A 27,104-nucleotide genomic window follows, 5' to 3' on the forward strand; every position below is an offset into this window, starting at 1 on the left:
TACTGTTTTGTTCCACTGGTCTACAGGTCCATTCTTATGCTAAGACCACTGTTACTTTATAGTTAGTCTTACAGTCAGGTGACAGAACTCTTCCAACTTGGTTCTTCTTTTTCAGAATTTCTTTAGCTATTCAAGGTCTTCGGCATTTTCAAATAAATTTTAGCATCAGCATGTCAATTTCTCCAGAAAGCCTGTTGGGATTTTTACTGAAAGTGCAATGAATCTAGTGATAAATATGGGGAGAATTGACAATCTTCACAATATTGTGTCTTTCAATCCATGAACATGGTATGACTTACTCTCCGTATATTTAGTCTTTAATTTCCCTCACACTGCCCCTCTCTGACCAATCTTCTGCAATCATACCTTGCTTTGACTACAGCCAGGAAAAGTTTTCTACTTTTAAAGACCCAAGTCATTAGACTGGGCCCACCCAGATAACACAGAGAGCAGAAGTGGAAAAGGAGTGAATGGCGGAAACCCAGGAAGCACTGGAGCTCATAGAGTGAGCCTGGTTTCATAAGCCTTCCCTCAAGAGAGGGTGCCCCTGCACTGCAAGGCCAAGGGCCAGAGCCCAAGCACTGGAGGTCATGCTGGAGGACCCCTGAGGAAGAGGATGCCAGCCTTTCCCCTGGCAAGCATGTGACATTGGGACACTTTCTTCATCTATCTTCTGTCCCCACAGACCCAGCCCTAGGAAGACAAGGGCACTGCCTAGAAGTGATTAAATGTCAACATACCTTTCTGTCCCTCCCTGAGGCAGGGAGGAGAAGGGGCGCCCCAGGGGTCAATGATTGCTGTCGTCCACAACACTGGAGGTCAACTGCATGTTTACTGTTTGTATCAAGTGCGCGTGAAGTAAACAAGACCGCCCCAGCCATATGCCTGAGCAGAGCTCCTAGACCTGAGAGCTCAGAAAGAAACGGGGTCAAAAACAGTGGCCTTAGCTCCATCTTACCTTCCCCCCTACTTGACTCTGGGCATCCTTTGTGGAGTCTGTGGGAACAGAAGGCTTCGAGGGCTTGTAAGCAGGAACCGTGGGACAGCTGGGAAGCCGCTTGGCCCCATCAGATTCCATGGCCTATAGACATGAGTGGCGACAGAGTTCCCACACAGGAGTCGGAGGCCCTGGTCAGACCTTGGAGGCCTTTTCCCAAGATGTCCTGCCCTCTCCTGCCTCTCCACCTTGGCGTCATCCTCCTTGTTTTGGTCACCTGGAACTTTGTTTTCTCTCTCCTAGAATTAAGAACCGACTTCAGAAAGCAACACAAGAAACCATTTTCAAACTGACTTTAATTTTTTTTTTTTTTTTGCTGCCCAAATATTGTACATGCAGAAGCCATGTGAAGAATTTTCTCCTCGAGGGAATTGGCAAGAATGTTGTCGGAAACAGCCGGCGGTCCTCCCCAGCCGTCCACCTGCCACCTAGGAGCCACAGCAAGTTTGGAAAGATGCTGCACATAGAAAATGTATAGAGCACAGATATAAAAGGCTAATTGCTTCTTATCTAAACAGTGTGCTTGTCAGTCCCTATCAGCTATCTCTTTCTTTGCAGGATGCATTTGGAAATTCTAAAAAAGGGGTTCCTGCCTCCTGTGAATTTACATTCTAAAGGAGTGGATAGAATAATCAGGCCAACTTTTCCTAAGGAAGCAGCCACTTTGCTTGCTGAGGTGATGTCTGCTGAGAGATTCTGAAGAGAGAGGTGGTTTCAAGAAGCAAAATACTTTGATGGGGAATAAGGGCCCTCTCTCCTCCCATCAGAGAGCATTGCCTTTAACATTCTCAGGTGTTCGACTCTCCCACAGATGTCATTCTAGAAGCAGAGATGAGGACTGACCCAGTCTCATCTGCCGGTGGGGGTACTGACCTACGCAGGATGCAGCTGAGGTGGTCACATCACATCAGCACCTTGACAATTGTCCATTGCAGACAACCCTTAAGTAGTTCTGGTCATTACACGAGAAGAAAAGAGGGAGAACATACCACAGAGGTGGAAGCCAAGTCTGTTAGGGTTCCCAGAGTTCTTGTCAGAAGCCACATCTGGGCGTGGACAGATGAGGACCTGCCCCCAATCAGGGTGCCAGGGCTGGACGAAACCAGCCCGTGGACCCAGGCGCACCAGGCTGGAAACCCTCCTCAGCTCCAGATCAGACTCCTAGAACCTGGAGGGAACCATGGAGCAACTAGCAAATGCTCTGATTTTGCAGATGAGGAAGCTGAGGCCCAGACAAGTGAGGAGTCTTGCACAAGGTCACAGTTTTGGACAAAACTGTATAGAACAGCCTTTGATTCCCTGTAGCCAGCTGTCCAGGCCACCAACCTGTGGGGCGGATACTCTGTGGCCCCTGGATTCCCAGGGCCCATTTCTTTAGCCAAACTCTCTGAACCCAGTCCCAGGGATCCTTCCTGACATCGGTGTGAACTCCCTGGGGGAGGGGGTGGCGGGTGGCCAAGGCCCCTGGCCTTACTGGCTAAGTTTCCAACTAGAGCCCTGGGAGGTTTCCCCAAAGCAGTGACGCACTTTTCTCAACAAGCACTCGCCCCAAGCTAGTCTAGGCCCCTGACAGAATTCAGCTTCTCTTACTGGTGTGGTTCTCCTCACAGGCACAGCCATGCTGGGCCCACAAAAGCCCAAGCTTGGGGTTGAGGGGAAAAGGAGTTGCTTTGCTACATGGAAAGATTAAGCCCTTTGTCAGAGAACAAGGTCCCACCATCAGGCATGCCAACACCCGAAGCCGCATTTCTGCGGCCTCACCGGCGGAGCTGGTGCCCAGGGAGACCTAGTTGCTCTCTTTGGCACCACCGACATGGCTCTGAGATGCTCAGGCACTCTCAAAATCAGCCTTTCCCAGCCAGCCCAGGCCCCGCCAGCCACCGTCAGGCCGTGCCTGACCGGGCGGGGCTCCCCTGCCTTCAGTCGTGAGTGTTCGGTTTTGCCCCATCCTCTTCTAACCTGAGTGAAAAGCAGACTTGAGGAAGAAGGCAGGGAAGAGTCTACATGCCCATTCCTGCCTCTTCATTCGATGAAAGAGAATCCAGTACAGGAAGCAGCATTTTCACGAGCCTCTTTCCGTGTCAGGAGCAGGGAGAAGAAAACGCCCGGGAGAGGAACATAAAGGGAGGAGACGGTAGGGAGGCAGGGAGGCAGGGAGGCAGGCCTCTTCTTTTCCATCTCCTTGCAGACGCCCGCAGAAACACTGCTGGACCACCTGGGCCGGCACGGCGCCCCCTCTCCCCAGCCGGGTGGAGGGCGCCTCATGTGCATCAAGCAAAGGCAGCTGTTTCTTGCACAGAGTTTGCACAGTGCAGGAAGCAATCAGAGACACAGAAGAGCGGCCTTCCTGAAGCTCTGCTGCTTTCCGGGCCGAGGAAGAGAGGGAATCGGAGGCACCGGGAGCCCTAGGGCCCCAGCGGGGGAGGAGCTCAGCGGCCCCCTGGGCAGCAGGGTGTGGAGCGAGAACCCTGCTTGCACGGCAGGGCTCCTGGTCACGTAGTCGAAGATTGTGCTACATTTCGTTTCCAGAGACGTACCCTTGGAGGTCTCTATGGTCTCTAAGGTGGGGAGGGGTCTGCTCTCCTCGAGGCTGGCAGTAAAGAAGAGCGCGGGCAAGCTTGCCCTGGTAGGCGTCGCGCCCCTGGGAGAGCCGGCAATCCCGGGCCCTCTCTCCGGAGCCCCTGGGCTCTGCCTCACCCCCACCCCCGGAACGCTGGCATGCCAGGGAGAGCCTCCTAAGCCCTCTGCTCCCTTCCTGGGAGAACTGGGAGGTGGAAGAGACGGGATGGAGAGGAGTTTCGGAGCTGGTTCTTCCCTGAAGGATCAAATCCCCCGTGTCAAACCGAGACTTGGCCCCATTTACTGGAACCTGATTCATACAAAAGGCCCTCCGACGTCCCTGCAGGGAAGGAGTCTATGAAGGAAGTGGGACACGTTGAACAGAGCAGAAACGTGAAGACAGATGCTCTGAGTCATCCGTCACGGTTCCTGCCCACAGCCCAGCACTGCCACAGGGCCACCCCCGTCTCTGTCGCATCCTCCATGGACCTGCCCGAGCAGAGGATGGGGAAGGACAAAGAGCCCCATCCCGTCCTCAGCTCTGGGTCTCACCTGGGGGAAGCAGGCCTGCAGAGCCAGGATGCGGTACCTGGCAGTGCCATCCGGCCCCGGTTAGGGAGCACTCGGGGAGATCCTGCTCCCTCCTTCCCCCACCAACTCCTCTTCAAAGATGCTCCCCACCCCAGGGAAGGCCAGGTGGCACACTGCGACCCGTCCTCTCCCGGGACAGGCTAGCTCCCAAACGGCTTCTCAGACAAGCTCCTGTATCGAGGAGGATGAGAAACAGACCCTGAAACCCAGCCATTCACCATCACACACGCGTCAGCCTCATGTGACCTCACCATCTTGGGGGGAGAATCCAGGGGGGGATTAGTAACTGATTTGGTGCGAAGGTTTAAAGAGGATAATTCCTTCAGTCCAACCTGGGGAGCATTACTTCCCATTAGAGAGGTGGGCTAGGAGCAGCCCAGCTCATGGGCGGTTTTGGCGTCTGGGGACTGGAGGCGGGTCAGCGCACGTTACCAACAGGCCAGGCCCCAGCCCCAGCGAGACCCTTCTGCTGTTCTAACTAACCTGCCCCCAGAGGCGAGGGGACCACGGCCTACAGCCACCCAGAGGCTGGCTCTCTGCTGGCAGCCCTCGACCTTCTGTCTTCCCAGGCCCCTCGAGGAGTGAGGGTGAGCTCCCTCCCTGATATCCCCCATTCCCAGGAGGTGCTGCATGGTCTCAGTCTGGGTAGCAGCACTCCGGCTACATCAGCACCCTAGGAACCCTTACTAATCCCACCGTTCCGGAAGTGTAGAGTATGTTCACGGCATCTGGAGGGTGACTGTTCAGGAGAGGTGAATACACCACAGACAGGACATAAAATGCCCTTTTGTGAGTGAGTTTCCTCCCTCTCCCCACCCTAGGGTCAAAGAGTACAGAGCCCTTTGCCGTATTTTTAGAAACATGACAAATGCGCACATTACCCAATCCCAACAACGGGAGAGAATTTCTGCCTAAAGAGAAAACTCGACCCAGCTGCCTCCTCCTCCCTCCGCCCACAACAGTCCGCATCCGTGATAAGACAAGAATGGAGGTTCTGGCAGGAGCCAGGAGCCCCTTTGGTTCATTTCTTACCGCCCTTGCCCACTTTCCGTCTGTGGGCAGGACGGATGGGGTTTTCCTGGGAAGGGGGCTACCAGGCTCTGGCTTCAACCAGATGTGGTCCCTACCAGGAAAGGAGGCCCTTTGAGTGGAGAAGCCTTCAGCTCCTGAGAGCCGCCTCCTCCACCTGCCCTCAGAATCCGCCTGTACGCCCGTCTGTCCAGCTTTGGTTACGAATGGAGTCCAAGCACTAGCGCCCCGAGACCTCCACTGCCCGGCTGGGTAGCTCCCCTCCACTTGGAGCATGTGGGTCGGAGTCACCGCAGCACTTGGGGCCGACGTCTGGGGAGGAGGCAGAGGGATGGTCTTCTCCATGCCTTGACCCCTCCTGTCGCCTCTTTCCTCCCCACCAGACACGGACCCAAGGGCTATTGTGTCCACCCCCTGGGCAACCTCTCGCCTTTCGCCCTAGACCTGAGGAGGGAGAGGACAGATTTGAGCCTTCCTAGCAGACATCTCACGTTCCAGGCCCTGGTACACTCGCCGACACAGGGCCCAGCTGTCACGTGAAGTCAGGGTTTGAGTGGCTTTGGGAAGCTCCAACCAGACAAGGGTGGAAAGAAAACAGAGGCAGGCAAAGTGCCGAGAGCAGGCCAGGCCACTCTGCAGAGGGCAGCCACGGAGCGCAAGGAGGCAGGGAGGCAGAGAGGGGAAAGTATTGCTTGTACAGAGCTGGTGACTGTGGCAGTCTAGCTGAGTCCAGAGCCAGGCTGTCTGTGAGGCCAGGAAGCTGGAGCCCAAGTGAGTCTGAGCTCCCAGACAGGGACCCTGGTCTGGAAATGAGCAAACAAAGAGAGACCCAAATGATCGACCTCATGCAGCTAATCCCCAAAGGTTAGACAGGATTCTCAACAGTGGCACACAGCAGGTCAGCCCCAGCCCTCCTCACTCCCATAAACAGCTCCACCCTGAGCGCTTCCTCCACAAGCCAGGCCCAGGGGGGACAGGGCCACCCCTAGGGCCTGGAGAGCACACAGGTGCCTCCAGGGACCATCTGCTTTAGCAGAGAACATCCCCTCCAAGGCCAGCCTCCGGGCTGTCAAGACCCCCCAAGTCCACACCTCCTGGGGTCCACTGGGAGAGCCCCTTTGGCATGTTGGAGGCTCGGAGGAAGACAGGAGGTGGAGAACAACGCTAAGGGAGGTGCCCGCACTTCCCTCTAAGGGGCCTGGCCAGCCACCCTGGGAACTAAGTCTTCCTAGTGTTTTGCTTATAGAAAGGAGGCGGCTCCTGCCGAAGGAGGAAGCATCTCCAAGCCCTCGGCTTCCCAGGCACGTTCTGCTCGCCCGGCCCCCGGCCAGGGCCCCCAATGAGCATGCTCCATGCTGCAGGTGCATTTGATGGGAGGAGGGTGGCGGGTCCCCAAGAGGCCTCCGTGTGCCCAGTTGCAGTGGGTGCTACATTCTTCAAAATAGAGCAGCGGTGCCGGGAGAAAGAAGCACAGGTGGGACAAAGGACGAGACAGAAAACGAAGTAGGGACCACCAAGAGGCGGCCCCAACAGGGACACGTGAGTTCCTCCCTGGGCACAGGACCAGGCAGGGTGGATCGGTGGCCACACGTCCCCGGCTTCCACCCCTGCACTGGGGGATCCGCGCCCACACAACACTCCTTTGGGTTTCTTTTCAACGAGACACAGAGAGATGTGGATTATAGCTCATGTAGTCACCAAGACTGACTATACCCAGACATGTGAATGGATAGAACAGGGTCACACACAGATACAGACAGACAGACAGACACACACACACACTAAGGTCTCCACTGCCAGCTGGGACGGGCCCAGTAGCCAACAGGCATGCAGTAGGGCAAGGGGTCCAGAAAGACACGAAGACTATATACAGGGGAGGGGGGCCACCAGGCACCCCTTCCCACACTACATCCGGCCTCTTCCGGAGGTCCTCAGGAGCATGAAGGGCTGGTGGCACTCTCCAGGGAGGACTGGGACAGGCGCCTGGTGAGGGGTCCAAGCGTAGAGTCTGCCACTGAGGACGTGGGGAAGAGTTTGTACCAGCCAGTGACCACGGCAGCCAGGTCCAGCTCGTCCAGCATGATCTGGGCCATGCCCATGAAGCACTTGTGGTCCATGCGGCCGTAGTCTCCCCAGACGATCACCTGCCGGCAGGAGCGGGGGGCGGGGGCAGGAGATGGGGGCGCTGAGCCAACTCCCCAACTCCGGGGCTCGGTAGTGGGCCCAGGAACCTACAAGTCTCGCCAGAGCCCAGATGAGACAGAGAGAACAGGAACTAAGACTGATTTGGGGGCAACAGCTTACTGAGCACTTAAGACATGCCAGGCTCAATTGTACGGACTTCTCTCTCTCCATTATCTCAACCGTTACAACCATCTAGGTAAAGGTGCTGTGTATCATCATTTCAACAAAGAGGAAATGACAGCTCAGAAAGCCTAATTAACTAACCCAAAGATGCACAGTAATTGGTGGCAGAACCGGGATCGGAACGTGGATCTGACCTCCAGAGTCTCCCAGCATCCCAGATGACAGCCTTCCCCATTAAGGAGCAGACTGAGAGTCTGGGACCTGAGTCACAGCTCCTAGTCTGCTGCTGGCTCACGGCGGAGCTTGGGGGTGACCCCTGGCCCTCACTGGCCCTGTGTTCCCATCCAGAAAACTGGAAGAGGGGAAGGGATTAGCTTGGTGATTTTCAAACTTCTATTTTTACCAGTGGATCCTTTTCTCAAAATGGAATCCCAATATACATATACATGAAAACAGACACCGAGGATCCCCCCCAGCCCCACAGAACCCTAGGGGTCTGCAGTCCTGGCCATTTGTGACCCCAAGGGCTCTTGCCACGCAACCACCTCAGCCCGGAGGAACAGCCCTAGGTGAGCAGTCACACAGCCCAGGCAACCCCTGGCTCAGGCCTCTTCCTCTGCCACCCACGTGTCCTCAGGCAAGGCCACCAGCCACAAGCACCACTGCTAATACTCACGAGCAGCTGTCTGTGGGCCAGGCACTTGGTGAGGCCCTCCGTGTGCGTCTCTCTTTGACGCTTCACAATACAGCCCCCACAGTCCGTGACGGAGCTGGAACTTGAACCCAGGACTGAACCCAGAGACCAGCCCCCACTCAGCCTCTTGCATACCCCTCCGGTGCTTCATCTGTGAACGGGTGTGATGATCCCCTCCCCCGGGACTGTTGTGAAGGGCACTGCACTCTCTTGGAGTTGGGGTGGGGTCACCTTGGCCTGGGTCACCTTGGCTCCGCAAGTCGCTAGCTGACACCTTAAGCGAGTCACTTCACCTTTCGAGACTGCAAGATGGGGAGAATCATACCTACTTTCCAGCATCATCTGGAGAATGAAAGGAGGTCAGGATTGGAAAGTACTTTGCCCAGAGCCTGGTACGGAGCTGATGGGCAATAAAGCATTAGCACCAGGCGGAAAGAGAAGGCAGCGGTCAGACGCTGTTTCTACCTCCGGCTGAGCAAACTGGGGGGGCAGGGGACTTAACCCCCGAACTCTGGCTTCCTTATGAATCAGCAAGGGGCAGTAACCCCTCACTGGGCTGTGAAAACAAATGGGTCAAGCGCATTAATGCATCTGGGATGGTGCCTGGGCACAGGACACATCGAACGTGAAAGAGATTTTAAGTTACAACTAGAAGTTTTTGGGAGTCGCCCCGCCCCAGGGACCCATCACACTCACCTGCAGCACCTTGCCCTGGGGCCCCTCATCAAAGAGCAGCGCCTGCTGGTACAGGGGGTCACAGGTCTTCTTGGCCACCTTTGTCTTCTTTTTGGCCAAGCAGGCCCCGTTCTCAAGCAGGTAAACCTTGATATAGGTAGCTGAGGGATGGGAGAGAGCATGCTGGGGAGGGGCCCAGGAGAGACTGCTATGGCCTGCTCCAACCCCTAACTTCCAGCTGGTCCTGGAGGTGAGCAAGGTGAGTGGGATGAGCTGACCAATGGACAGCAGTAGAAAAGACAGACTCAAACACTGACTTGTCCTTCCCCCTCCCCAAACCCTGCCCACTAGCCTTCCAGACAAGCCATGACTCCAGGGTAGAGAACTGATCTAGGCCAAGGGGCAGCTGAGAACACGCTAGACCCGGAGCTCAGTTGCGTACCCCTGCCTCGTAGGACCCCATATCCAAAACCCCTCTCCCCGCTGCTCCGCCTCACCTGGGAGGGATTTGGAGCCTGGTTTGGGGGTCAGGCCCCGAGCCTCAATCACTTCCACCTCCAGCTGGCCACTCCGGTCCGTGATGGCAATGTGCACGTCCCCTGCAAGGGAGAAGAGGGACAGTCCAGGCAGACGCAGACCCAGGGGGCGGTCCGGCTAGTTGCTGTGCAGAGAACAGTCTGCAGAGGGCGCTACAGGCCTGGAAAGGGCAGAACATGCCAAAGACCGCTGGCGCCAGACTTGCTCTCAAGAGGCCAGTTGAAAGCAGCTGAGAAATACTTTGATAGGTCCCCCGGGGCGAGGGTGAGGGCATGACCCTCAGGGGTACGCTCGGGTAGCAAGGAATGGCTGCCAAACTCCCAGGTAAGTCTGGTTAACTTGGGGGGAGCAGAAGAGCAGCCCTCGACCACTCCCCTAAATACACATCAAGCAAATATTTACAGCGTCTCAGTTTGAAGAGATGCCGAGACAGCAGCCTGAGCGGGACAGGAGGCACTGCCTGGGAACGAGGGCGGGCTCGCACCCTGGCAGAGCGCGCAGGGAAGGCCGGATTTCCTGGGAACAGAGAACCGAGAACTCCTCACTGCGCTCCCACAAACGATTACCTCGCCGAGGCAAGTTCTGTGTGAAGTCATGTCAGTTATTTCTAGAACTCAGCTTTGTTCAATGTCGGTTCGCAGAATTTGAAATGATGCATTAGTCACTGGGGGCACCCTTCAAAGGAGTGCAGAATCCTAAGCCTCATGCAGAGGAATTAAAATTGGCCAGACTTTGGGTTCAGCCACCCATTTTAGATCCTCTGAGCTATCATGCAATTGTTTTATTTGCATACTTGAGAAGATGGGGATTTATTACTTTCAGGAAACCTCCGGTAAGTCCTCGCCCTCCCTCTAGCTATTTCTGACCTCGCCCCGGGGGAGGGAAGGGGGAGGTCTCCCTGTAACATCCCTAACGAGAGGAGCAAAGGCAAGCCTGTCCTTCCCACTTCTCGACACCAGGAGGCACCACACACAAGTGTTCTAGGCCGGGAAGGCACAAAAGCCTCGTGGAAGTGGCTGGCTCCTCTCCTGCCTCCCAGCCTCCGGCCGGCCTAGGGTTGGGAAAAGCAGACTCCCCAGGCGCTTAAGAGTCTGTGAGCCAGGGCTGGGAATTAACCAAACCCGACCCCAGGGCCAGAGGAGAGCTGGTGCTCACTCTCTGAGGGTCTCCGCAGACCATGGCTCCTGTGGTTCCTGTGGAAGCCCGTCTGAGGAAAACAGAGCAGTGCATGGGAAGAGGACTGGCCTGGCCTGGGAGAGAAAGCCAGCTCCACTGCATGGCTCACAGCAGGGCACTGAGGGCCCCCCCCTCTTCCTCATGCGCTATGAGGTCAAAGGTCAAACGCTGTTCCAAGGAGGACTGAGTCCAGATGCCTGGGGCAGACTGCTCAGGTCAGACTGAAGGGGAAGGGGGAGAGGCAAGGGGGCATCTCCAACACAGCCATTATCTAAGACAGAGGGAGAGAGGGAGGGAGGTGGGAGGCAGCCAGAGTGCAGCTCAGAGGACCAAGTAGAGACTCCGGGAAATAGGTCCCAGCTGCAGGGAAGGGGGATGAGAAAATTATTTAAAAAGCTTTTAGGTGCCAGGCAGGTAGAAGTAACAAGTCCAATAAGACAGTTCCTCAGGAGTAAATGAAACACTTCATTCAAAGCATCGAATAGGACTAAGGCAGGGATTCTTATTCCCATTTTACAGATGAGGAAATGGAGGCTCAAAGAAGGGGAGTGACTTGCCCAAGGTCACACAAAGCACCAGGGGTAGCACAGACTCGCTGAACATCAGTGCTGTGACGACTTTGGTTCAGCATTTTACACGGAGCAGACACTCGGTGCTGCCAGGCGCGCAGCTGGCGGTGGGAGGGCGGGGGGGCGGGTGTGTGGTGAGGCGAGGGCGGAACGTGCTGTAAAGCAGCTGCGGGGGTAGCGGGCAGAGCAAAGCTGGAACCCCTGTCCTCTCTGACGAGGGAGGGACTGCGGAGGGCCCGGCCAACGCCTTCTCCCCGCTACAACATTCAGACTGAGGGCTCCTCTCTGCAGCTAGCATCACGCGCCCCCCCCCCGGAGCTCCCCCCTTCTGCGGCGTGGCCGCCATCACCCCACTCGCTCGGCTCTCGGGAAGACTCACCCATCGGTGGCGTCGCCAATGTCTGTCGCCCCACTATCTGGGCCGGCCCCAGCCCATCCAGGAAATCACTGAACTGGCTTTCAGCCCCAAGCCGGGTGGTGGGGAAAATGAACCTAGAGGAAGACGCAGAGGGGTACATGAGGTGGTCTGGATGGTGAGATGCAGTGGCTCTGCCCCACGGACACTAGGCCATGCCCCTCTGTGCCTCAGTTTCCCCTCTCCGTAGCATCAGTGCACTGCTTTAGCTGGGGACAAACGGAACTCTTCATCTGCTCACGTTAAAGAAAAATACTCTGATGTCCCTTGAGAAATAATAAACATAATAATGTTATCTAATCCTCAAACACCAGGATTTTCTAAGGTGACCCATAAAGGGTAGGGCTTGCTGGACACCTGTGTCCTCCCCAGGGGATATGAATGCCAAGAACCAGAAACATAGGCCAGAAATGTCAAAGCCTGGAGCAAGTTCCAAGAACTGAGGTTCAGTTGACCATATGTTTGAAATGCAAGTCAATAACGTGAGGTGGTGCCCAAAACAGCAACCGAGACCAAAATAACACAATTACAGGGTTGAGATAAAAGGCGAGGGATGGTGGGTGGTCCCTGGTTGTGGGGGCCTGGAAAGAGTAGCGAGTGACACTGACAGGGATCGAGAGCTGGCCCGGTGCCAGCAGGGCACTAAACGCGCAACTCGCGTCGTGTTCATTTCATCCACGTGGCCATCCTGTGCGACAGCGGCTCTGTTTCAGTTTTACAGATGAGAAAACAGAGGCTCCGAGACGTGAGACACTTGCCTTGACTGCAAAACAGAGACGATGCCCAACTCGCAGGGTTATGGTGGGGATTGGGCCGTGAGAGGTTCCAGACAAGCAGGAAACAATAAAATGGTAGTTATGATGTTGCTGCTGTGAACATCGAGGGAAGGGCCCCTCCTCGTGCACTCAAGGCCAGATGTTCTGGGGCTGGCCCGCAGAGAAAGGACCAGTGAGGGAGGGCTGACCTGGGTCTGCTCAGGGGCTACAATGGACCAAAGTTCTAAGACCTCCTAGAACAGCCCGAGCGTCTGGCCTGAGAGATCAGACTGTCCTAGAGCGACTCCCTGTTGGAAAGTTTGGCTGTGAGTCTTCCTTGGCCAGTGACAGGCAGGGAGAAAGACGGGTGGCATATGCTTGTCAAAGAGAGCCTGAATTTCCCCAACCAGGCTGGCCTCTACTTTGTGGGAAGGGGCTTTGAGGCCCACCCACTCTTACTGGCCATTAGCAATAGCCTCAGCCTGCACTGTGAGGAAAAACTGCGGTTAAATAAGGTCACCGACTCTCAAGATCACAGAATTTTGGGAGCTCGGTCTAGAGAGTGTAGAGGTTGTGAACAAAGGTGGTAGAGTCAAATGGCCTTAATTCAAATCCTGACTCCACCACCACTGAACAGCTGTGACCTTGGGTAGGGTACCTCACCCTCCTCCCGTGCCTCAGTCTCCCCACTCGGAACATGGAGATCATGGTAGTGCCGACATCCCTCCGTGTTAAATAAGACACTATTTTTGGTCTGATGGTGGCTGGCAGATGCCGGAGTTAGAAGCACCTGTCTGAAGTACCCAGGGACGCCCTGCATATGGTAGGACACAGTAAATGCCAATGGCCATCTGCATTCATGGAGCTGGGCACAGTAGTGAGACGCAAGATCACAGAACCCTGAATAATAGAGCCACAGGGCCCAGCAACCAATGGGCCTTGATGAAGCCAAACCAGAAAATCTTAGTCGTATAACAGGCGGCATAGATTTGGGAGGGACTGAGCGATTATCTAACCCAGTGACTTTAAAAATTTTGACTGCAACCCCCATGCAATGGAAAAAATACATTTAATATCATAGACCTCTGTGCATCCATACGTTAAAAAACCAAAACAGAAATTCACAAGGTAATTCATCCTCACGCCACAGGATATGTTTGAAATTTCTATTTCTTTCCCTGATGCTGGTTTTGACCCACTAAACTGATTTTACTTCCTGCCTGAGTCACCAACCACAGTTTGAAAAACACCGATCCAGTCCAACCTCCTTCTCTAAGCTCCATGCAAGACCACTTGTGAGAACTCCATTCATCTAAGCCTTAATAACGGTTTCAGATTGAAAAGGATTTGGGGTCCACATTTTCCTCTGGAACCCTCTCATCTGGAGCAGGGCAGTGTGTAGGTGCCTGGGGGTGGGAGGCCTGAAACACAGACGGGATGCCCTGCCCCTGGGGCCACTGGGGTATTTGGATGGGAAAACAGCAGCCCGGAGCAAGAAGACTGGGGTGCAGGCAGCGGATGTGCATGGAAGGCAGGGATGCCCCAAAACCCAGACCGAAGATTCCCCCGCCCTGCCCCCAACTCTGGGACTAGGGGACCACGCAGGAGGGTGGGGACCTCAGGGGGCGTGGGCTGCACGCACGTGCCCTCGGAGCTGTTGCTGTTGGTGCTCCCATCCGTGGACTCCCGGCTGCCCTGGCGCGTGACCCGGCTCCGCATCTCCACCGCGATGCCCGTCTCTGTGCTCCGCCGGATATTGCTACGCAGCTTCTTGGTGGCCCCTTCTGGGACCCCCGAAAACAGAGAAAGGGAACAAGGTCAGGTCACTGATGAGGCTTCTGTGCCAGTGCTGCCAAGGTCACCTCATGGGAGGGGGCAGGCCGGGCAGGGCTCGGACTGGAGGCAGGGGCTCTGCTGAGACCTGTCTGCACAGTGACAGGGACAAAGACTAGAAAGATGCCTGGAGTCAGGACAGTGGGAGTCATCAGGTGGAGCCCAGCCCTGCAGCGCTCACCCTCATCCCTGCCAGGCTCCCTGATGGCCACCTTCCCAACTCAATTCCAACCCTTGCCCCAAATGATGAAGTGTTCCTTTCTCTTCTGGAGAGATTGCCTTCTCTGGCATTCCCAGATTTGCTTTCCCTCTTCCAGGTACCCTCATGAACCCTATCACACCCGGACCGCACGCTCCCCCTCTGTGATACCTTCATAGGCCCAATAAAAAATCCCCATGGGAAGCCTGGCCACTCTCAAACTAACCCACATTCTCAAGTGGGTCTAAATGTAGGGGGGTGGAAAGGCCATTAGGGAAGCAAGGGACCACTTGCTGAGAGGGACCACTGGGTGGACCTGAACTGACCTTGGCTTTGAGAGAGAGGTCTGCAGAACCCAGAAGCCACGTGGTGAGAGCTCACTCCGTGTCTCTGTACCTCTTGTTTGGAGGGCCCTATACCTCACCCCAGCCTCCCGCTTGAGCCATGCAGGGAACATGGGGCACTTTGCCTCTCCTAGCAGCTGCACCATCCTGCCTGCGTTTCCATGGCAACCTCCTCAGCATTGCAGCGAGGTCCCCCTAGACACCCTCTCCTCGTGGGGGTGGGGGGAGCAGAAGATGGGTTGAATTGAAGGTTTGTAGGGCCTTCCCCTGGTGAAGCTTCACTGACTGAAGAGCTTGATAGGGAGGGAAGTGGCATCACATAAGGACAGTGCCAAAGGAGCCACTGGTTAGAGACCTAGGCAAATTAAGAGTGGAATTGCCAATGGGGCTGGGGAGGCTAGGAGTGGGGTGGGCAGCACAGCCTCCAAGAGCAGTGGGGAGGGGGGCGTTGGTTATGCTGGCAACCCCCTCTCCGGGCCACACCCGATGGTGGGTTGGGGAGTTGTTCAAATGCCAGCCTGAGAAAAGGGGGCCGTTAGTCTCCCTGCTCCGTTCTACTTATGTTTCAGGAAGTCCCACAGGGGAGGGAAGGCTGAGAGGGCCGGTATCACCAGTGGATGGGATGGGGGGGGACTGGGAGTGGGGATGGGCCGGTGGTGAGGAGGAATGTCTTCTCTGAAACCAGCCCAGCTTCTGGGGTATTGGAATAGCTACTATCCAGTGGTCAATGAGACCAGCGCTATGTCTGTCAGTCTGTTTCTCTCTCTGTCTCTCACACACACAGTCACTTTAGCTGATACGTGTTTCTTTCACACACACGTAAGCAGCTACACATGAGTACTAACCATCACATATACGAGTACAGTCATCTCCCACACCTGGTCACGCATGTTCATATAATGAGCACATGGTCACAAAGACCTGCCAGGTCTTAGTCATACATACACACGACATGCTCTGCCACATACGTGTGACCGTCATACCATAACACCTGATTGAACCCATCCACTTGATCACACAAACTCAGAAACGGTGTGTGACCCACCACACAGAGGACTGGGCAATGACAGTGAGTGTTGGGGGCTCGTCCCATCCCTAGTTCCCGTCACCTTCCCTCTAAACCATTTAGGAGACAGATAGGCCTGTGGGAGCTACACTTTACCCTCTCCCCATACCCACCCCCCAACAACACACACCCTGAGCTGAAGCCAGAGCCTCACCACCCCATGGCCCCAACCCTCTTCTTCTAGACACACTTGGGAACAAATTAACCTTCTTCGACCTACCCAACCCACTGCAAGCCCCTGGGTAGGGGTGTCAGAGATTCCTGAAGTATTAGAGATGCCTTGCTAGCCCCCCCACTGCCATTTCACAGATGGGGAACCTGAGATGCACGAGCTCACACGGCTGGGGTCAGACCCCAGGCCCACACTCTTCTGATCTGTTGACAGCCTACTTTTCACTCGTCTCCATCAAGTCCACATTGGTTTGAGAGGTGATTCAGCAGAGATTAAGTTCCATATCTTCTGGGTGGGGAGAAAGTTCTTCCAGCCTCAGAGAAAATTCATCTACTAGTTTCATGCACGTCCAGTCTGAATTCTGTCGATCTGGGAGTAACTTTATGTAGGCTCTTGCTCTCTAGAGAACTGGGCCAAGTTGCTTGCAATAATTCTGTAGTGCCTGGAGACTGAAAGACTCCACGAACCATCCCATCTGTCCCACCACATACAAGGGAAAGGCAGAGCCTTCGGCAGCACTCTCCATGGCATCTCCCGGAATGGTCCTGAGCCCTCTCCCCAGAGCCCAGAGCCCAGGTGGGAAGAGCTGCTGTCCCTGGTACTGAAAAGAAGAGCTCCATTTGGGCAGAGGCCGGAATGGCCCACCCTAAGGCCAGGCCAGAACCCACCTACCTTCTGGGACCCCAAAGCTCTGACCCTACCCTCATCATTGCTCCCACAACTTAGAGAATGTTCACTCTAGAAGGAAGCTGGGAGATGGTCTTTATGGCTCCATTTTACAGAAGAGGAAATTGAGACCCAGTGGGAATGTGACTTTCCCAAGGTCTCAAGGGTAGTTACAGAGCCAGAACTAAACTTTAAAGTTTCAGGGTGAGTTTCTGGAAGGCCACTTGAGTTAAATGTGAGGAATAAACTGGAAGGGGCAGGCATGAGGCAGGGGAACTAGAGAGGAGGCTGGGGCAATAGTCCAGGCTAGATATCACAGGGCCTGAACTAGGACAGAGGCTTTGAAACAAAGAGGGGGAGATGGGTGGGGCTGGAGCCAATGCAGAGTATGGACAGACCAGGAGGAGGGAAGCCCCTAGAGGGGCAGAAATAGAGCTCAAAAGATTGGGTCCCGACTTCACGCAGCCCAGCCCTGCAGGGATCCTAGCAGGGAACTGAGCCATCCCATCTGGGGACAGCAGGAACACCCTGGTAGGATCTTTTCCCAGAGCAGTTTCCCGGGCCAGTGCCCATGGTGAGTCAGCCCATACATCCCTCTGGGGCTAGGATGGGACTCCAAGCTGGGACACTGGCAACCTCAAGGCTGGGGGGGAAAATGGGAGAAAGAATTATAGATGGAAGAGGAGTATGCTACAAGCACAGGGCAGAGCTGTGGGGGCTAGAGAACTCACTTCTTATTTGGTCCTACTGTGTGACCATGGCCAACAATAACACTGACAATTTACCAAGTATGTACTATGTGCCAGGCATGAGGCTGGGTGCCTTGGCATACCCTGTCTCATGTAATTCCCTGGACAACTCTGCAAGGCAAGTATCACTGTCCGTATTCCACAATCAAGGAAGCAGGCTCAAAGAAGTGAAGTAACTTGCCTGAGTCACCCAAGTAACAAATGACAGTGTGTGGCTCGAAAGGCCAACTTGAAGTTGTTCTCCAGGAAAGTGCCTTCTCCTCTCCAGGCTCAGATGCCTCATCGAAAAAATTAGTATATCGGACTAGATGATCCCAAGGGGCCCTCCCTGCTCTCACATTCAGAGACTGGATGATTCACAGAGACTTTCAGCTAAAAGGGCATCCGAGCTGTTCCCCTGGCTCAGGTCCCAGGCCTTCCACTGTTACCTTGCATACTACGGACACAAGTGACCCTGAAGCCCTATTGTCATTCATCTGCCCTTGAGGCTTGAGGTCTTCTTGGGGTCTACTCCAATCCCTGCCTGCTGACTGTGGCATCTGGGTAGGCGGACAGTCCCAGGCCAACTACCGGGATGTGTCCCTGTGACTCAGGCCTCGGCCCTGGTCTTGGAAGACTGTCTGTCCAAATCTCCTGGGCATGAAGAAGCCTTTGGGTCTGAAGCTGAATCGGCTGGGTTCAGCTGGAGAGCAATAGGGCTGGTCTCCTGAAGCCACACTCCTGGGGTCCAGTTCCTCTTCAACACAATCTTAATCCCCTAAACTTAATCCCACCCCTTGGTCCTGTACCAGCCCAACTCCTGGATCCATATCTCTTTGACTCCCCAGTGCCAGGCCTAAATTGCATACTTACGGAGGCCATGACCATTCTGAGGCACGGATAACCTCCAGCCCCCTCCCCATCCAGCGTTTCCCTGAGCCAGAAACCGCATCGCAGCTTGATTGCTGGAAAAGACCATCCCACGTGCTCCTGTGAAGGGCTTTGTAAAAATCTATTTTAAGGCCTGGAAAAGTCTCCCACCCTCAGCCCCAACTGGGAGTCTTGATGAGCATTTTCTCTGGATCCTCCGGCGCCCCCGCCCCCTCACCGCCCCCATCCAGCTGCCCTATTTGAAGGTTTCCTGGGGAAGTTGTTACTCTGAACAAAATAAGCAGGAAGAGATTTTAAAACAAAACCAGCTGGTGTCTGGGCTGATGCCACAAAGTGAGGAGGTCTTGGCGGGGTGGGGTAGGGCTGGCTCCTCTGTGATGTGGGGTCCAGTGTGACTGTGTGTGACAAAGAGGGTCACCCACCAGTCTGAGCATAACTGGCATTCCAAAACTAGGTGTCTGAGAAAATACATTTTTTCAGATGTAGCTGTTAAGGTGTGTGTGAACCTGGATTCAGGAGGTATGCGCAGAGAGGAGTGCAACGTGCTTCTGTGACCACGGGCCATTGTGTGTGCGTGTGCGTAACTATGCTTCTGTCACCTGGGTCTGTGCATTAGCACTCAGAGGGCTGTGCTTGTGTGATTTGCACGGCTGCCTTTGTTGTGACCAGGAACAGTGTGAATGGCTGTAATGTGCTTTCGTGGCAGTAGGGGCGGCTAACCTGAGCAATGGAGCACACTATTTATAGGACAACGCAAGGTGTGTGTGTCTCTCTTGTGACTTGTAACGGATATGCGTCACTGTCACTACATTCGTGTGGCTCTTTGCACTTGGGAAACTCAGAGAGCACAGATGAGACTGAATCCTGTGGACGTGTGTCCGTGAAGTTGTGTCACTTAGCACAGCACCGGGGAAGCGACGGCTGGTTAAAGAAGAATCCATGATGAATGTATAACGTACGTCTGTGCACGGAGGCAGCAGAGTGTAAAGCCTGGGAGCATGAACCCAGAGCCCGGCTGCTGGGGTTTGAATTCAGGTTCCGGCAACCCACTAGCTATGTAGTTTGCGGCATCTTACTCCCCCTTCTCTGTGCTTCGGTACCTGCCTCATGGACTTTGTGGGGATTCCATGAGGCAGGACGGGGACCGGACCCGGAACAGCACGTGGTATACGGTACATGCTACGGAAATATTTGTGGCTGTGAGGACATTCCCTGGGTGTCCTGTCATTGCAGGGTGCCCTGACCCAGCCCGTCCCGGTGTCCCACGCCCTCTCACCAGACTGGGACAGCTGGAGCGTGCTCTTGCTCCACTGCGTCAGGCCCACGATGGCCACCATCTTGGCCCCAAGGCTGCTGCGCCGCTTCTTGGCTGTGGTGGTCCCGGTCCCCCCGCCAGGCTGCTGGGAGCCGCAGATTTCACCACTGATGCTGGAGCTCCGAACCACATTCCTGGAGGCCGCGGCCGAGGCCGGACCCGGCTCCCCGTTAAACATGGTCTGAGGGGCGGCGAGGCCTCAGGCAACCCTGGGGGGGAAGGCAGGAGACAAAGGGGTCCCACGTCAGGCCCTGGAGCCACTCTCCTGCAGCCTGCCGCTCCCTAGCTGTGTGACCTTGGGTCGGTCACTTGGCCTCTCTGAGGCTGTGAGGATTCACTGAATACATAAAGGTCAAGAGTGTACACAGGGTCTGGCTCAATGAATGGTACTGTTCTCATTAGCACTTGGCTGTCCCGGCAAGTGACCTGGTTTGGCAGTAAAGTCAGAGGCTGTAAGTCCTTCAGCCCACTCTTGAACTCCAGAGGCCTCTCCGCACTGGCTGTGGGATCTTGTGATCAAGCACCTGGGGGTTTCAGTGAACACCTCAGCAAAATGAGGAAGAGAAGCACTTACCTCCTGGGACTGTCGTAAGGATTAAATTAGAGCATGTGGAGGCGCCCAGAGCAGTATCAGGCACAGAGTAAGTATTCAGTAGCTGTGATTACTTTCATAGCCATAATAAGAATGGGGAGAGCAAAAGCGGCCCCAGCCTGGGGGAATGACGGAAGGGGACCTCCTGCTAATGGGCACAGCACAGAGACGTGTAAAGGAGCAGGCACAAGTCTCTGTTAAGCACACTGCAGAGGGGCAGCCGCTGGAGCTGTTTTAACCTGATTCCCTCCCAGGGTCTTTCCTATGCATTTTATTTTATTTTATTTTTTTAAAGATTTGATTTATTTATTTGACAGAGAGAGAGACAGCCAGTGAGAGAGGGAACACAGCAGGGGATTGGGAGAGGAAGAAGCAGGCTCCCAGCGGAGGAGCCCGATGTGGGGCTCAATCCCAGGACTCCGGGATCACGCCCCGAGCCGAAGGCAGACGCCCAACGACTGTGCCACCTAGGCGCCCCTTTCCTATTCATTTTAAAAGATAATTGAGGGGCGCCTGGGTGGCACAGTGGTTAAGCGTCTGCTTTCGGCTCAGGGAGTGATCCCGGCGTTATGGGATCGAGCCCCACGTCAGGCTCCTCTGCTGTGAGCCTGCTTCTTCCTCTCCCACTCCCCCTGCTTGTGTTCCCTCTCTCACTGGCTGTCTCTATCTCTGTCAAATAAATAAATAAAATCTTTAAAAAAAAAAAAAAGATAATTGAGCTCATATGGCAAATACAATTTTACATCCTGGTATTTTTTCATTTGACATCAGATCACGAGCATCTCCCAATGTCATTAGCATGTTTTAATGCATGATATACCCGTTTTAATACCACGCTAATATTCCACTGTATAGAGGTAACATAATTGACTTAGCGATTTCAATACAGTGACCTCTTAGATCAGGTCTGGCTTCTTTCCCTCTCTCCTGCCTTTTAAACATCACTGCAATAAACATCTTTCTACCCCACTTTGATCTGCTTACTTCCTTAGGATTGATTCCCACAAACAGAGTGACTGGGCTGGGTGCGGAGACTGCTGGGGTCCTCCCCACGTCCGCTCTCCCTTCCTGCTTCCTCACAGAGCGTTGCTTTGGTCAGGCACCACCCATCCCATTAGTTCAAGCCAATCCTGTAGTGGTACTCCCCTTGGTAACTGGTACTGGTCTGAGGGCAGGCCTATGATTCAGTTGGCCTGATCTGACTTAAGGGGAAGATTTGAATTTCATGCTTATCGGAGAGGTGGGGTTCTCCCTCCCCCCTTCTTCCAAGACCCGTCCCCCTAGAGAGGGCCCGGTCCCAGGAGGAAGCCAGTGTCTCTGCCGCAGAGCAATAGGAAGGACCTCAGGCCACCCTGGAGCCTGTCTTTCTCTGGCCAATCCAGTTATGGGAGATAATGTGCTTACGCCAGTTGGAATCAGTGATCTCCGTTACATCCAAAAGCATCACACCTGATACTGAGCACAGAAACATTTCTTTGATTCTTGGAAAATATCACCAAATTCCTTTCCAAAGCTGCATTCAACAAATAGTTAAGCCCCCCAAATTCCAAGGCCTAGGCTGAGTGCCAAGGATATGGCAGTGAGCCAGGCTGACGTGGTCCTGCCTCCCAGAGCCTCCAGCCCAGGAGGAGAGACAGACGGTAAGTCACTGACTGTGTAATTCAATATTAAATCTGATGAGCATGAGGGAAGACAGAGGGCACTGGGAGCCACTCTGGGGGAGTGAGGGGGCCGGGAAGCAGGCGTCTATGGCTCGGTTTTGCACAGAGATGGGATCTCCAGCTGTCGGCCTCTACAACTTGGCTGAAAGTCCAATGCGGCAGCGGGTGTCCTGTGCTCAGAGTATAGGAAAAGCGGTGCTCCAGCAGGCTCAAGGGCCTACAGCCCTTCCTAGGTCTGTCCCCAGGTACAGAGCTCTTCCCAGGGCAGCTCCCCATCCCAGGTCTCTGATCATTCTGCTTGCCCCTCTGCCCTCAGGCCTGTCACCCTGAGGGAATCTGACTTTTCAAAAGGGCAGAGCTGAAATGTGTGGGTGGGTGGAGGAGAATGAGGGAGAAGGGAAGGGGCCACTCTAGAGGATTTAGTCCCCAGATAGCTGCGAATGGTAGCTGCTTGGCCTCCTGGTCAGAGTGGCTCCTACCAACCAGGCAAATTGGGGCAGACAGTGGGGATGAGTCAAAGCTGTGTTCTCCCTCCTTTGTGGTTGTCTGGGCTGTTTTTGCTCACCCTGTGATATGTGCAGAGTCCCAGATTATATTTCTCCATCCATCTCCCATTAACCTTGCAGCTAATGGAAAGTCCCCCTGGACTTGGGCCTATGATGATCTCTTCTCTTTAGTTTCCAATTCTAGTGCCAGTCTGTGTGCTGTTTTGGGTACCTGCATGGTCTTTTGGAGGCTAGTGGGAGAGGGCTTACAATGTAAACCTAATTTCTGTTAGGTGTGTGGTAATCTCCACGTCACCGATGAGAAAATTGAGTCTCCGAAAAGTCAAGGCTTTGCCCATCCTACTCAGCTAAGAAATGGCAACACCTTGACTCGAACCCAGGTCTCCTTTTCCCACAAAGAGGCAGACATAGGGGCACCTGGGTGGCTCAGTCAGTTAAGTGTCCTACTCTGGGTTTTGCCTCAGGTTATGATCTCAGCATTGTGGGACTGAGCCCCCTGTCCCCCGGCTCCTAGCTCAGCAGGGAGTCTGCTTGAGATTCTCTCTTTTTTTCTGCCTCTGCCCCCCCCACTCTTTCTCTCTCAAAATAAATAAAATATCAAATAAATAAAATCTTTTAAAAATATTTTATTTATTTATTTGTCAGAGAGAGAAAGAGAGCAAGCAAGAGAGCACAAGCAGGGGGAGTGGCAGGCAGAGGGAAAAGCAGGCTCAATGCAGGACTTGATCCCAGGACCCTGGGATCATGACCTGAGTGGAAGGCAGGTGCTTAAGCAGCTGAGCCACCCAGGCATCCCTCAAAATAAATAAAATCTTAAAAAAAAAAAAAAAAAGATGCAGACACACTCAGCAGCTCCTGTTGCTCCAACCCAGAGCTCACCCAAAGATGTGGGCCCATCCCTCCCATTCAGCCTTCGCCTTGAGTCTCTGGCTTTTTGAAAACCCTTCAAAAAAAAAAAAATAATAAAGATCTCTGATGAGAAAAACCTCTCTGGGCCAGGTTTCACAGCTGGCATGAGCATGTGAGGGGCAGGAGAAACCCATCCAGACCATAGCTGGAGAACCAAGTGCTTCCCCAGCACAGTCTCCAGGAAGCTCAAGTATTCCCTTCCAGGGGCTGAGAAGGGAGGAAGGTATGGGACAAAATTCCTGACACCGCCAACCCAGGGGCTTATGTTTCCTCATGAATAATGAATGACACTGGCAAGCAGATGATTTGACATCCAGGACTCGGCACCATCTGGAGCTACTTTCTCATCTTTAACCACCCAGGGATCACCCAGGGGGCCTGGAGGGCTGATGAATGCTTCAGAGGGCCCCGCCAGACAGGCCACCCTCAAGGAGACAGGAGCGCTGGGATGGGCGGCCTGGGAGAAGTAAACATCAGAAAGTGGGATTAGAACGTACACAGAGTCCTTGTGTCACTTTCTCTGGGCCCTGGTTTCCTCATCTGTGCGTAAAATGCAGCGGTTGGCTTAGGTGATCTCCAGAAGCTCTTTCAGCTAGAGAGCAGAGCCTGTGAACACATGCTGCATCGGCAGGCCCAGGATTGGGGCTCCCAGTGCTTCTCGGACAGCTGGTCTAGCTCAAGAGGAGTGAGACAAGGAGACAGAGCTGGCCACCTGGCCTCTATGAGGAGGAAGTCCTCCTCACAGTGACACCACAGGGCCCAGTTATGGCCCTGAGCCATGACACTACAGGAAAAGAGGCAGCAGGCAGAGATGGGGGTAGAATGGTGAGGGGCCGGCAAGGCACAGAACACAGCACTCCCCCATACTGGTAGTTGTGAAAGATTGCTAAATAAACTACATCCTTCCTACAAAAGTCACTTCAACAATTCCCTGCCTCTGAGCATGACTGTCCCTTTCCCAGCCCAGTTCATGGCTCCCCAAGGAAGGGAACTCGTCCCTACCAGGCCACTGGGCCCTCACCCTGGAGTTCTCTCTGCTGACTCCCATGTACCATGACTACCACAGCAGTATGTACTACTATGGCTCGGATTTCCATCCAGCAACAAGGACTACTGTTCCTACTCCCGCCAAAGCTCCATGCCAGCACAGACCTTCCAAGCTCCTCAAGGAAGGAGGCTAGTGTTTTCTTTCCAGCCGTGGCTATTTGGCTTTCACCCTGGAATCTCAGTACCCTAAGGGCTCTCCAAACCATGTCTTGAATCCTGACCACAGGGGTCTCAGGGCTCTGCCAGGCTACCCAGCCCCTTGGTCCCTTTGACCGTGTGTCTAACCAGATCATGAGCCTTTTTTGAGCATCAGTGAGGCCATCTGAAAGCCCAAGATAAACCCAGCTACCCACCCTTTCAATAGAAGAGAGCAAGGAATCTGTCACAGGGTGATGGACTGGTAGGTCGACCCACAACAGATATCACTGATCCATCTCTCTCCCATCAAGGCCAGGTTTAACCTCAGAATTCCTCTCAACCAGTTGGTGGAGAACTGGCTCACGATTTAAAATAGTGTTGCCATCCCTATTCCAGCCTGAGTCTTTCATCTCGCAGAGTGGGACCTCAAGACCCAGGATGGGAAAGAGACACACCCAGGGTCACACAGAACGTTGGTGACAAAACCAGAGCTCTGACTCAAGTCTCCTAACTCCCAGGTCCCACATCACCTGGCAGGTGCTTCCTCCCCACTTTGAAGAAAACCCAAACTCACCGAACTTATGAGTCTGAGCGTGGTGCTCCACATCACAGGGGCGGTGCCCCTCCCAACAGCACACCCCTAGGGCATTTACACGAGGCTTCAGTTAACTTCCGCCCAGACACCCGTTTTCAGGAAAGCAGGTGAAAGCAATCAGGGTAGCTCCCACGAGGAGATGATGTGATAAGAGTCTGGAAGGAAAGAGGGGCATTTAGAGGAAGGGCATCAAAAACATCTGTCCTTAAGAGCTTCCTGTAGCTTGTGGTGTAAAAAGACAGACTTTGCAGATAGCTGTGTGATGCTGAGCAGATCATTCAAACTCTGTCTCCTACTTTGTAAAACCGTCCCAACTCCTGGGTCTCCTAATCTGCCTTTGGCACTTTAATGTCAAACGGCTGTTGGTAAAACTCCACCCACAACGCTAAAACTTTTAACACATGAGGGACACACAGAGGTGCAGCTGCTGAGGGGCTCTAGAGCCTTCTCTTCCTTCCTCGTCCTACCCCGACAGAGGGGTCCGCCCCGCTCCCCAGACTCAGCGATGTGCCCAGCGGGGTGGGCGTGGGGGGCGCTCCTGGGTCCACCCCCAGCCATGTGACCCCGAGCAAGTCATTCAGCTTCTCTGAACTTCTGTCTCCTCTTCTATGTGATGAGTCCACTTGCCACCCGGACCCAGCCCCACTCTCCAGGTGGACTGGGTGTCAGGTGGGTATAATGAGGAGCAGGAAAACACTGTGATTAAAAACACAGGCTTGAGGGGCACCTGGGTGGTTCAGTCAGTTAAGCATCTGCCTTCGGGTTGGGTCATGATCTCAGGGTCCTGGAATTGAGCCCTGCCTCATCTCTTGAGTGATAATAATGCCTGCCTCGGGGTTGATAGATGAGATGTTGCAAAACAAGGGTTGGTGACCGGCTAAATGCTCAGCTGGGCAACTACACTGTTACTACTCATAATGGTGCCTCTGCCAACAGTGAAGGACTGTATGGGTGTCCGTGTTCATTGGTCTGGATTGCACATCAGATGCAACCATGGAAGGCTCAGAGACCGCCAGGATCACCTCTCCCTCCGGCCCGGGCTGCTTCCACCCAGAGCCCAAGATAGCGTGGGATCCAGGTCCCTGTGCCTCAGTTGTGGTGGGAGCTGGCATGTGAGACTGTCCTCTTCTCTGCCAGCATCTCAGTTCCTGGCCCTTCACTGGATGCTGGGTCTGGCATTTGAGACCCCTGACTCAACTTAACCCAGCACCGGGGCTGCCCACCACACCTCCCATCCCAATCCGTACCCATGTCAGAGGCCCGTGCCTGCATTCACAGAAGGGGAGAGGGGTGCTCTTTTTTCTGGCCTCTCCTTTCCCCCCTCAGGAAAAGATGGGCAGGTGACAGGGCTGGCACCTGGTGGGAGAGGTAGGCTGGGCTGAGGGCGCACACCCAGCTTGCATGGGGAGCACCATGCCAGCTCCCCTCCTGATTATGTGACCCCCAGCTAGACTCACACACACAACGCTACACACACAGGGAGAGACATAAGGCACTCAATCTCAAATGTGTGATCACACACCCTACAAACCCAGACAGATGACATACACGTAAAGACATAATCACACACATACACAGCACCCCCAAGACAAAGGCACACGGAAGCCGCCACACGGACAGCCACGGGCGTTTGGAGACTCACATATGTGCACCCACCCACACACACCCATACACACACACCCCTCCTTGGCCCTTGCCCAGCCCCGAGAGGCGGGAAGAGCCCAGCCCTTCAGTGGGCAGGGAAGCGGGAAGTGTCTTACCTGGATCTTGGGTTCCGTTAGCTGGGGCACACACACCAGCTCTGAGCAGGTGCTTGTGTGAGCTTGAATACACACACACTCATACCCCCTCCAGCCCCCAGTACCACCCTCCCAGCCCCCATCCCTGAGGGTCGGACAAAAGAGTTCCTCGGTGAGGTTTGTGGTGAGGAGATGAGAAGGCTGGCAGGGAGCAGCTGCTGTCACCATGGCTACGGAGCTGACCCACTTCTCCTCCACCCAGCCTGGCCCACCCAGCCCAGGCAAGGGAGGACAAGCAGCTTGGGGCAGGGGGACCCTCCCCTTCACACACAGTAAAGAGGCGGCCCTCTGAGGGTGTGGTAAGGGATGGATTGAGCACCAGGCTGGTTCCTGCATAGA

At 54.5% G+C, this 27,104-nt stretch overlaps 1 protein-coding gene across 1 annotated transcript; it reads right to left on the minus strand.

Annotated features, from left to right (window-relative positions):
• Positions 1-1,275: 1,275 nt before the first annotated feature.
• On the minus strand, positions 1,276-25,121 carry RIMS3 (regulating synaptic membrane exocytosis 3). Its single transcript, XM_002928920.4, has 7 exons — positions 24,946-25,121; positions 19,480-19,727; positions 13,947-14,088; positions 11,514-11,626; positions 9,350-9,451; positions 8,874-9,013; positions 1,276-7,320 (listed from the first exon to the last, which is right to left on the minus strand). The coding sequence occupies exons 2-7, from the start codon at positions 19,694-19,696 to the stop codon at positions 7,108-7,110; spliced, it is 927 nt and encodes a 308-aa protein (XP_002928966.1). The 5' UTR covers positions 19,697-19,727; positions 24,946-25,121; the 3' UTR covers positions 1,276-7,107.
• Positions 25,122-27,104: the final 1,983 nt, after the last annotated feature.

This window comes from Ailuropoda melanoleuca, chromosome 2 (genome assembly GCF_002007445.2).
Source record: "Ailuropoda melanoleuca isolate Jingjing chromosome 2, ASM200744v2, whole genome shotgun sequence".
NCBI classification, from domain to species: Eukaryota; Metazoa; Chordata; class Mammalia; order Carnivora; family Ursidae; genus Ailuropoda; species Ailuropoda melanoleuca.

Bases quoted from the DNA above. Each gene is read 5' to 3' on its own strand.
- RIMS3 (XM_002928920.4), bottom strand. From the start codon at position 19,696: ATGTTTAACGGGGAGCCGGGTCCGGCCTCGGCCGCGGCCTCCAGGAAT. The intron at 14,089-19,479 runs GTGAGAGGGCGT...CGGGGGTCCCAG, and splicing joins GCTCCAGCTGTCCCAGTCTG to AAGGGGCCACCAAGAAGCTG. The intron at 9,452-11,513 runs GTGAGTCTTCCC...TCTCCCTTGCAG, and splicing joins ATTGGCGACGCCACCGATGG to GGGACGTGCACATTGCCATC.